The sequence below is a fragment of the Bos taurus genome, chromosome 26 (genome assembly GCF_002263795.3).
Source record: "Bos taurus isolate L1 Dominette 01449 registration number 42190680 breed Hereford chromosome 26, ARS-UCD2.0, whole genome shotgun sequence".
NCBI classification, from domain to species: Eukaryota; Metazoa; Chordata; class Mammalia; order Artiodactyla; family Bovidae; genus Bos; species Bos taurus.
The window spans coordinates 18,760,768-18,771,378 of record NC_037353.1 but is presented as its reverse complement, the minus strand read 5'-3'; the positions used below and the strand labels follow the sequence as shown (position 1 = coordinate 18,771,378).

General features: G+C 53.2%; 1 protein-coding gene across 1 annotated transcript; it reads right to left on the bottom strand.

Annotated features, from left to right (window-relative positions):
• Positions 1-56: 56 nt before the first annotated feature.
• On the bottom strand, positions 57-9,124 carry ANKRD2 (ankyrin repeat domain 2). Its single transcript, XM_015460708.3, is given in 10 exon segments — positions 57-359; positions 1,398-1,496; positions 1,607-1,705; positions 2,506-2,604; positions 2,975-3,073; positions 3,563-3,670; positions 3,780-3,938; positions 5,186-5,287; positions 8,817-8,922; positions 8,924-9,124. Coding segments are annotated over 10 exon segments (1,074 nt in total). The 5' UTR covers positions 8,977-9,124; the 3' UTR covers positions 57-209.
• Between the last annotated feature and the right edge of the window lie 1,487 nt (positions 9,125-10,611).

The window sequence follows — 10,611 nt, the reverse complement described above, 5'->3', positions numbered from 1 at the left end:
CCTTCATTCCTAAATATTTCAGGCACAAGTAGAATAAATATCACACATAGCAAAAATGACTTTTTTTTTTTTTTTTTAATTGCAGTAGCTTGTGGATGCTCCTGGGGTGTATGCAGAGGAATGGTGTCCTCAGCTCTGAGGGCCATTCTTATGACCCTCAGGCTGTACGCAGGGGACAGGCCAGGTGCCTGGTAGGCCGGGACAGGCATTTACTCGGCTGCCACAGGCTGGGGGGTCTCCCGCCCACTCTCGGTGGACCCCTCCAGTCCATTCTGCTCTGACCCTGGCTCAGGGTTCTCCAGAGCGTGCCGGGTGTCGGCTTGCCACAGCTGCACCAGGTCTGTGGGGGTCTTTCCTGCCTGGGGGAACCAAGAGGAGATCTGGTCATTGTTGAGAAGTCTGTCCCAGAAAGGTGCCTCACCAGCTGGGAGCAACTGGCAATGTCTGGAGGCATCTTCAGTTATGACAACTTGGGGGTCGGGGGTACTTCTGGCATCTTGAGTAGAGGCCAGGGATGCTGCTCAAACATCCTATAACGCGCAGGACTCCCTCCACAACAGAAAATTTTCATTTCAAGATGTGAGCAATGCCCAGGTTAAGTCCTCATTTACACCTTCCCCTCATCTTCCTGATTTTCCCACTATCCCCTCAACCTCCCTCTTTTTTTTCATACAGCTAGCTTCTTTTTTTAAAAAATTGAAGTATAGTTGACGTAAAATATTATATAAGTTACAGGTGTACAATATCATGATTCACAATTTTAAAGGTTATACCCCACTTATATTATTATAAAATATTGGTTATATTCCCTGTGTTGTAAATATATCCTTGTAGCTTATTTTATACATAATAGTTGGTACCTCTTAATCTCCCACCCCTATGTTGCACTGTGCCCCCTCCTGCCAGCCTTTCTTGAGTCACGATGCCCCCTTACTCAATTCTCCTCCCTTTTGTGATTGCTCTAGGCCCCAGAGAAGAGCTTGGACGAGGGGATATAGGATCCTAAAGAAACTAGGGGACCACAGGAGCAAATGCAGGGTGCTAGGAATGAGTGTACCAAGTGCTTAGCTTCCTTTCAGCTCTGTTTCTCCACAACTCTGGCCTCCCTGAGCCTGGACTTTAGGACCCCCTGTGTTCTATTCGGGGGCCTTTGGGAAGTCCTCTTACCCTCCTGGCTGTTTTCTGCACTTAGATTTTCTGGATGTAGAAAAGCATAGAGAGTTGGGAAGCTGGTGGGCCCCAAATCCCCAGGGGCCTGGAGAAGCCTCCACTGTGACAGTGCCCTGAGAGCAGGCCGGCCAAGTCTTGCTCAGTTCTGTCTTTCCTCCGAGTGCCCGGGACAGGGCCTGGGAAACCAGTGCACCCTGTTTACTGAATCAGGGAAGGAGGGAACTTACCAGGTTCTTGCTCATCATGTCAGCCCCATGCAGGAGCAGCAATTTGATGATTTTGTAGCGATTGAGCCTCACAGCATCATGCAGGGCGCTGTCCCCTTCCTAGAACCAGTGTGACACTCAGCATGGTCCATGGGAGCATGTGGGAGCCCTCAGGGGGCACAGGGAGCCCCCTGCGGCAGGGCTGGGCAGGAGGGAACCCAGAAACTCACTCTGTCTTTGGCATTGATGTCCAGGCCCAGGGATAGAAAATGTTCCACGATCTCCACCTGCCCCGTCCGGACTGCCACATGCAGGGGGGTGCTCAGCAGCTGGGTGGGAGGAAGCAGAAAATGCTGGCTGAAGGGACCTGGGCTCTGGTGCCTCTAAGGGTGGAGGGGCTGTCAATTCCAGCCTTCTCCCAAGGAGGGGGAGGGAACTCTGTAATTTCCCATCATCCTCTCTGATGATCTAACTCTAAGGCATTACCTGCCACCTCCTCTGGGATGCCTTCTATGATTCCCCTCTCACTCAGATGTGAACAACTGCTCACTCCTCTGCCCTTTTAAAATAATTATAATAGATGCCACGTATCAAGAGATGACTATGTGACATACACAGCAAAAGCTTACAAAACATCAGTCTTATGTTAAATAAATAATTACTTGACATACATTTCCCCATCCAATACATATAAGAACTCTACAAAGACGTTTCATAGATGAGCAACAGAGGCTCAGAGGCCATCATCTGTTCAAGGTTACATAGAAAGCATTGAGTGAATTCAAAATGGTGGATGGATAAAAAAGTGAACAGATGAATGAATCACTGGATGGATGGATGGATGGATAGATAAATAGAAGGATGATGAATGATTTCATGGGTGAACAAATCCTGCATCTTTTGGATGGTCCTAAAGTCACCAAGATAGTGGATTTCCTCTGCTCTTCCTGCTTCCATTCCCAGATGGTGGTCTCCAAGCATTTGCTGCTGATGGCAAGACTTATCCCCGGGCTCTGAGGCACCCCAGAAACCAAACTAGCTCGCTAGCCACCTGCTTTCTGCTTTTCCGCCCTCTGCTTCCCTCCCCTCCACTCTGCCATCCCAACATCTGTGAGCATTATTGCCTCACCTTATCCCTCACATTGGTGTCTGCTCCTCGGCTCTGCAGGAGTCTCACCACCTCCAAGTGGCCCCCACGACAGGCCCAGTGCATGGCTGTGCAGTCCAGCTAGGAAGGAAGGATGGAGCCTCATTGCAGAGCTTCAGGGAAGAGTGTGCCCTCGGGGAAAGGACCCCAGCCAAGAGGGCAGGGAGATATCCAGGGGAAGGGTCCAGGGAAGGACAGTGACACTCCAGTGGCTGGGTAGTGGGTGGAGTAGAGCCGGAGAACCCTCGGGGGGTCCATTAGTCCAGGCCAGATTTACAGACAAGGCTTGGGGAGGAGGTGGTGCCCACACGAGTTCACGCAGCACACTAGCAGTGGGGCCTGGCCCCGAGGCAGTCTGTTTATGTCCCAGGTGGGAGGTCTGCAGGGACAGGGAGTCCATTAGTGCGGGACCTACCTCCTGCCCCTCACCCAACACCTGCCTCTTGCTCACCCGGTCCTGGAAATCCACAGTGGCCCCACTCTCCAGAAGCTTCTCAAGGATCTCCATGTGGCCCTCCAGGGAAGCTCGGTGCAGGGCAGTCCGGCGAAACTGTCCCCAGAGAAACAGTCAGGGCCCCAGCCTGTCCTCATCATCCACCCAGGTTGAGACCAGGGCTTATCCCAGCCTGATTCTGACCCCTGTGCTGGGTCCCCATATGGTCCACATTCTGCCAGCTCCTTCATGCTCTGTGGGACCAGCCTCGGAGGCCTCCTATGCACTGGGGACCTTCTCACTGCCCCCCAAGCACACAAGCTGAACCAGGGCATGGTGCCGGTGGGATTCCAGCCCAGTTCTCCTGGTCTTCAACTCTGTATTTGATTCTTTCCTCTTTTCCCCCTAAATATCCAGGTATGTATTACTCTGGAGGTGGTTCAAGCTGGAGAGCGTCTCCTTAGAGACCTGTGTGGAGAAAGGAAGGGGGCATCCCAAATCTTCTGAGGGGCCCCCTCTCAAAGGACACCGATGCCTGTTCTCATTTCACAATGCGCAGCTCTAAGAGGAGGCTGGCACAGGTGCCGGGCCCGGAAAGAACATCACCTGATCACAGGTGTCAGGGGAACCCCCATCCGCCAGAAACTTCTCGATGACCTTCATCTTCCCCTCCACCGCAGCTTTCAGGAATGTCTCCTCGTCCACAGGGCCCGTCTGGAGGGCGTGAATGCAGTCATGGGGGGGCCGCCCCGAGGTGATCCGCGCCATCCTCCCCTCCCCCGGCTCCCTCTGCCCACACAAGTGTCCTCCCTAGAACACTTACAATCTCCTCTGGCTCTGGAGGTGGCTCCTGGGAGGCGGCCAGGGCTTCCCGTTTCTTCTGCTTGCGTTTTTTCCGCAGCTGGATGAGGTTCTGGATGCCGCCCACGTCGATGATCTCCCTCCGCAGGTCTAGAGATGTCTTCCGCACGCGCTCTTGGCCCTGCGTGGGGATAGCCCATCAACCCCACACTGGGACACGGAGTGTGGGGCTTGGGGACCTCTGAGCTGAGCCGGAGGTGGAGGACAGGGAGCTCCTCTCAAGGAAGAAAGAATCCAGGTCTAACTCTGCCGCCCAGGACTAGGTGAAGCCAGTGAAACTGACACAGATGCCTCAGATCGAGGGACCAGGCAGGCCTGAGGGGGCTGGCTGGGAGTTGCCCAGTTTCAAGGCTCCACATAGGTTGGGGGGGGTTGATGAGGAAATCTCAAGGGCAGTTCTTAGCACAGGCCTCCAGAACCAGCTCCTGATTCTCAATCTTCCCGTGCAATTCTCCGCCTCTCTCCCTCCCTCCATCCCTCTCTGTGTTCATAAAAATAATACAGAAACATGAAAGCCCTTCTCTCGCAGAGGTAACTTCTATCACAGCTCAGTTGATGCCCTTTCCATCCTCCATGTTGTAGTCTGGACACTGCTTTTCTCTGACCAGCATGGAGATCTCTCCTGTCAGCACACACAGCCTCCCGGCATCCCATTACCACACGCCCTGTTGTATGGCTGCCTCATCACTGCCACTTCCAAAATGGGTCCCCTGGGATCTTAGACACCTGCAGATTCTGACTCAGCAGGTGTGCAGAGGAAAACTTTATCACCACCACCCCTCCCCCTTTTCACTTCTAAATTCTTTGGCTGGTTGAACAATTAAATTGATGTAAGACTGATTAATAGGAGAAACAAATTTAATTTCATGTGTATGGTAGTCCATAAAAATATGAGACTCGAAGAAGTGACTGAAGCAGGCAGCTTTTATACCTTTTAGGCAAGGAAACAATAAATTTGTGAAGTATTGAAAAGACAAAGGAGTTTGGATTTGGAGGAGCTAATTAGTGAAGAAAACAACAAGTTTTGTTTATACAGCCTTCTCAGCCCTGAATTCCTGATATTTGGTGATAAGGAAGCTCTCTGCTTTCCTGATAGAAGGAGGGTAACTTCACATGGGAGATTTATCTCCTGCTTTCTGGGGAGCAAAGGAGGGTCAGTGTATTCTTCTTACACTGGCTTTTTCTCAAATGACTTTTTAAAATAATCAGTATACCAAAGTGATATATTTGGGGGTGGCATATTCCCCTTCACAAGTGTGGGGTGGGGCCAGGAGGCTGCATCACTCACATGCCCCAGCGGTGCTGAGCTGCAGGTTCATGGACTATACTAGGAGGAGCAAGACTGTAACTGCTTTTCCTAGCACTTACCTTAACCTTTTGTAAGGACGGACTCTCAGGCCTATGGTGCTTCTCATCCTCCAACACCAGCATCTCCATGGGCAACTTCTGATGGGTGGTTCCTCGGAGTTTCTGGGGAACCAGGGAGAGGACAGGTTCCAGGATCTGCCTGCTGTGCCTAGGGGACCTGACAGCCTCCCCCACAACTAATTCAAGGACACCCCCAAAAGTCTTCCTCTTGTGTGACCTCACAGCACTTCACCTGCTCCACTCCTTTCTGGTCCAGGAGAGGCCCAGGTTAGAGCTGCGCTCCCCACCTCAGAGCTGGGTTCCCCAACTCAGCCTCAACCCCAACTCCAGTTCAAATACCTGCCTATTGACAGCCCTGGGTCTCCAGCAAAATAGGATTAAGGGCCAGCAGAATGAGTTTTAATGAAATTAAATATATTCAATATTTATAAGCACTGAGGTCTTTTGGGGGGTTAGGTTTAGGGACATTTAAAATTCACTTTGATAAAATAATTGTGATAAATGATGAGAATTTCTTAATGGGCTTATTTGACAATGTAAAACTTTGAGAACTCTGTCAGTTACCCACTTCTTTCCCTCAGGTTTTACTGATCTGTGAAATCCTAGGGCATGGAAACTGTTGCTCTCAGGATATCTGAGGGGTAGGACCTGCAGCTCTCCAGCTCTTAGCTTAAAGTGAACTCTAAGTATTAACCTTGGGTGTGTGTTAGTTGCTCAGTCATGTCTGACTCTTTGGGACCCCATGGACTGTAGCCTGCCAGGCTCCTTTGTCCATGGGATTCTCCAGGCAAGAATACTGAAGTGGATTGCCATTCCCTTCTCCAGGGAATCTTCCTGACCCAGGCATCGAACCCCAGTCACCTGCATAGCAGGTGGATTCTTTACCATCTGAGCCACCAGGGAAGCCCCCAATATTAACCTTCTCATTGTAATAATACAGGGTGGAAACTCTGTCAAGGTCTTCTCCCCATTTGTAGCTCCTACTTGCCTGGACTGCTTCCTTGTCACCTCCTCCTCTCTTCTAAAGGAAAACACTCTTTATGAAGTGCAGCCCCCGCCCCCGCTATCTCTGAAGTCCCCACCTTGCCAGGATATTCACTCAGGCTGGAGGGTGCTGAGTCCAGGTGGCAGCTGGGGAGGAATGACTCCCTCTTCTAGAGTTCTCAGCTGCCTTTTGCACTCCAAGGGTTATACTCTTCAACGGTCATTTGAGGGCTGATTTTCCAGGGCTTTTTTTCAGATGTTCCGTGGTCCACTGGCGCCTCCCTTCCATATGAAGTATACATGGTTTGAGGTCGCCCAAGGGCTGGCCTGGCTTGAAACACTGCATCTTTACCAGGGGACGCCTAGGGCTTCAGCTACTACAGCATGTGGGATCTTGGCCAGCCCCTGAAGCATCTAGAGGATGGGTTGGTCTTAATCACCTTGGCAACCCCAGCACCTGTGACAGAGGCTAGCACATAGTAGGTGCTCAGCAAGTTTTTGGAGAGTAAATGAATGAATGAGTTCATGGATGATGGCAGGCAAGCTTATCAGCTCTGCACACCTCCAAGTCCTCAGTGATGACCTAGCCCAGTAAAGTCCCCATCGAAGAGCCCCAGTCCCTGGGCTGGTCTCCGAGGTCCTCCTTCCCCACCCACCCCAAGAAAGGGGTGCAGGCTGGATATGAGGCTCTCCTCTAAGAATGCTGCTGGGCTGGGGCCTGCTGGGAACAACCGGGTCTCTACTGCTCACCCGTGCCTTACTCAGACTCCATAGCCCCTCACTTCGGATTTGTCTCTGTGGACTGCCATGCAGCAGGTGCTCAAGAAATGTTTCCTGAATTGGGTTTTCGTTGATGAAACGCAACACAACAAAATCCACCTTACTTCATAGATGGTCGCATAGATGAAATGAGAGAATGCCTGTCCACTTGTAGCACCGTGCCTGGCACGAAGGAGGCACTGGCGGCCAGGCTGGCTCTGTGGGCACGCAGAGTCCTGACAGCCTTGTCTCTATATTTACTGGATGAATGGACGGATGAGGACTGCTCCCTGTCCTCTTGCTGAAGATCTCTGTGTCCAGTGGCAGCATTCCAGAAATGGTCCAGCAGCGTGACTCACCCGCCTGGCCCTGGTGCTCATGCCCTTGGGGGAGTGAGAAATGGCATTCCTGGAGAGCCAGGGATGCCCCGACTGGGACTCAGTGGGCTCAGTCCAAGCTCTTCCGAGACAAACCTGCCCTCCCTTCCCTGGGCCTCGTGTCTTCTTCCACCGGAGTCCTGGCCCTCCCCTCTTCCTCAATCCCATTCACCTTTTTCTTTTATGAATGAAGTCTATAGGAGACGGTGGAGACACAGGTTCAATTCCTGGCTTGGGAAGATCCCCTGGAGGAGGAAATGGCAACCCACTCCAGTATTCCTGCCTGGGAAATTCCATGGACAGAGAAGCCTGGTGGGCAACAGTCCATGGGATGTCAAAGAGTCAGACATGACTGAGCAGCTGAGTGCACACACACGCACACACACAACCTCTAAACGAATTTATCTCCTCCCTCGCATTCCTGGTAGGGCTAGTCTCTCCCCCTCCAAGTTCTTCTTGGATGGCACCACTGTGCCTCACTCAACAACATGCAGTGGCTTCCCACTGCCACAGAGTATCTTTCATGTGGCCCTTGCCTGTTGGTTTGTGCCCTGCCTGCCTTCCCAGCCTCAGCCCCTACTGCCAGACTCCCTCCTGACAGTCACATTTCCACACCTGGAAATTAGCACCTGCCATTTCCTTAGCCTGGAATACCCTCCCCATCCTGATCACCACTCGCCATCCCTGAAGGCCTGACACTGCCCTCCTGTGCACAGAGAAGTCCTCAAGAGGGTCCATGGTCAATGTGATCACCCCCGTTCTGTGCTCCTTCATTCTGAGTTACACTTCTATTTCACCCTCTCTCCACTCTGCCTTGTTTCTGAGTCGACTGTGCGCCTGACAAATGTCAGCTAAAATGAACACAGGGTTGGTAAGGGAGAGGCAGGGGCTGACCTTACTGAGTCCCTCATTCCTCCCAGCATCAGGCACTTGGCAGAGAAACTCCAGGTCAAGTATTCGTTTCCATCAAATGAACAGTGGGACCAGCCCACACCTTCCTCCCTTGCTTCTTTATTCCACAGAAAATGCAACTGTTCAGAGGCCCGTGCTCAGAGGCCTCCCCTGGTGTGGCTGATGGTCCTAGAAAACCCATGTCTCCCTTGCCAGCATCCCTTCCTCACTCTGCTCCCAGTCTTTATCCTTCTTCAGGGACCAGACACTGGAGTTCCTTTTGTCCCAGCCTCCCACCCAGCAGCTGGGGGATCTCGGGGCCCCGCACTCTCAGGCCGCATCCTGGCTGTCCTGTTCTGTGTAGCTTAGCCCGTCTTCTCAAGGCCCAAGTGAGCAGACAGGGTCTCAGGGAACCCAGCTTGGCTCGCCACTTGTCTCTCAAGATCTGGGGGCTAAAGCCTTCATTTCCCACTACCAACAACCCCCTCTCAGGAGCACCCTGGAATAGCACCAACTGGGCTGTCTTCCTTCCTGCCAGGTACCCCAGCCGGGTTCTGCCTTCCTTTGACAGCAGAGCTGGGTGTCCCCGGAACCCCCTTGGGCCCCCACCCCAGCCCTACCTCATTCTCCTCCTCCTGTGCCAGCCGCTCCTCAATAAGTGCCGTGGCCCGCTGCACCTCCTCAGAGTCTGCCATTGTGCCGTCGCAACCCGCCTCAGCAGGCCCCGGGGGCTTTATATGCCAGGGCCCCCACCCCCGCCCCGCTAGGTGCTTTTGCCATGAGCTCACTGGCCCAATTCTCCACCTGCCTCCCCCACCTGTCACCTTCACCCCAGGCAGCCCCAGGGCGCAGGGGGAAGGATGGGACAGTTGCAACCCCTAACCCCTGGCCTATTAAGCTGGAGGGCCCAGTGCCTTGAGAGCGGGGATTGCAGGAAGGAGCCTGCCAGGCGCCTGTCCTGAGTGCTCAGGCCCAGCTGGGCCTCAGCCAAGACACCCAGGCTGCTCCAAGGACCCGCTGGCTGCTCTTAGCTCTGATGGCAGTGCCACCTGCTGGATGCCTCGAAATCCTGCCCAGCCAGTGCCAGTGTGGGGTCCCAAAAGCCAAATGTGGAAACCCAAGATAGGCCTACATTCCCAGGCTGTCCTGAGAACAGGCTCGCTGGCTCTGGGGAGGCGCAGACACTGTCTCCCCTGGGCTGCAGGGCTGGATGGGGGGTGGGGAGAAGGGCAGGTGCCTCCCTCTGCCTGTAGCTCTCGCAGATCTTTGCGTCTCTGGCGTCCCACAGTGCCCCCTAGTGAAGCATCGCTGCATTTGGCCGCAAGTCCATGTTAATGCTTGTGCTCAGTTGTGTCCAACTCTTTCTGACCCCATGGACTGTAGCCTGCCAGGTTCCTTTATCCATGAACTTTTCGCAGCAAGAATACTGCAGTGGGTTGCCATATCCTCCAAGGTATCTTCCCGACACAGGGATCGAACCCTCAACTTCTGTGTCTCCTGCATTGGTAGGCGGATTCTTCACCACTGAGCCGCCTGGGAAACCCATGAGTCCCTGACAAACCTCACCCGTCTGTCTGTCTCAGGGGACCTCTGGGGGACTTATACAGGGTCTTGCTTCAAAAGAGGCCACCAAAAGGGCCAGAATGCAGGGCTAAGCCTGGGTGACAAGGACACCAGGATGGAAGGATGATCTCCGGCTGATCATCCTTCCCTCCCTGGTTTCCCTGTCAGGCTGCCCTGACCAGTGGTCACGCTCACTGAGAAAAAAACTACTCCCAACTGGAGAAAGGGCAGACCTGCTTCGCTGAGTTCCACACCTGGATCTGTGGGAGCAAGTCCTGGGTCACCACAACCCAGGTTTAACCTGCCAGTGAACCAGACACCACAGCCCTGTGCTTCCGTGACACTCACGTGGCTTGCCCTAAGCCAAACAACCTTATCTAAGACGCCCCTCTCTGCTTACCTGCATGCTCCCCCTTAAGGAAACAGAAGACCCAGCTCCTTCTGCCCTCTGCTTCTCTTGGTGGCAAGCCAACACAGGCTCATCATCAGAATGCGTCAGAGATTTCACTGTAATGTCACCGAGGGTACTATCTCCAGGACACTGCACATCCCCCAGTCCCAAGGGCCTGGCTCAGGGACTGCAGAGGGAAGCCAGCACCCTTGAGCTGCAGGAGCAGAGCAGCAGGTTAACTAATGCTGCCTGTGATGCCACCTTGGCTTTCAAAGTGAGTTCACGTCCATTATCCCATTGAATCCTGCCAGCAACAGAGGAAGGGGGCAGGGCAGGTGGCACCACCTCCATTTGAAAGATAATCAAAGCGGGCTCAGAGGTTAAGTGGGTTTTCCTGAGGACCCATGAGAATGCAGGCCTGAACACCAGCACTTTGCAGCTTGCTTCACCATACTCTCTGC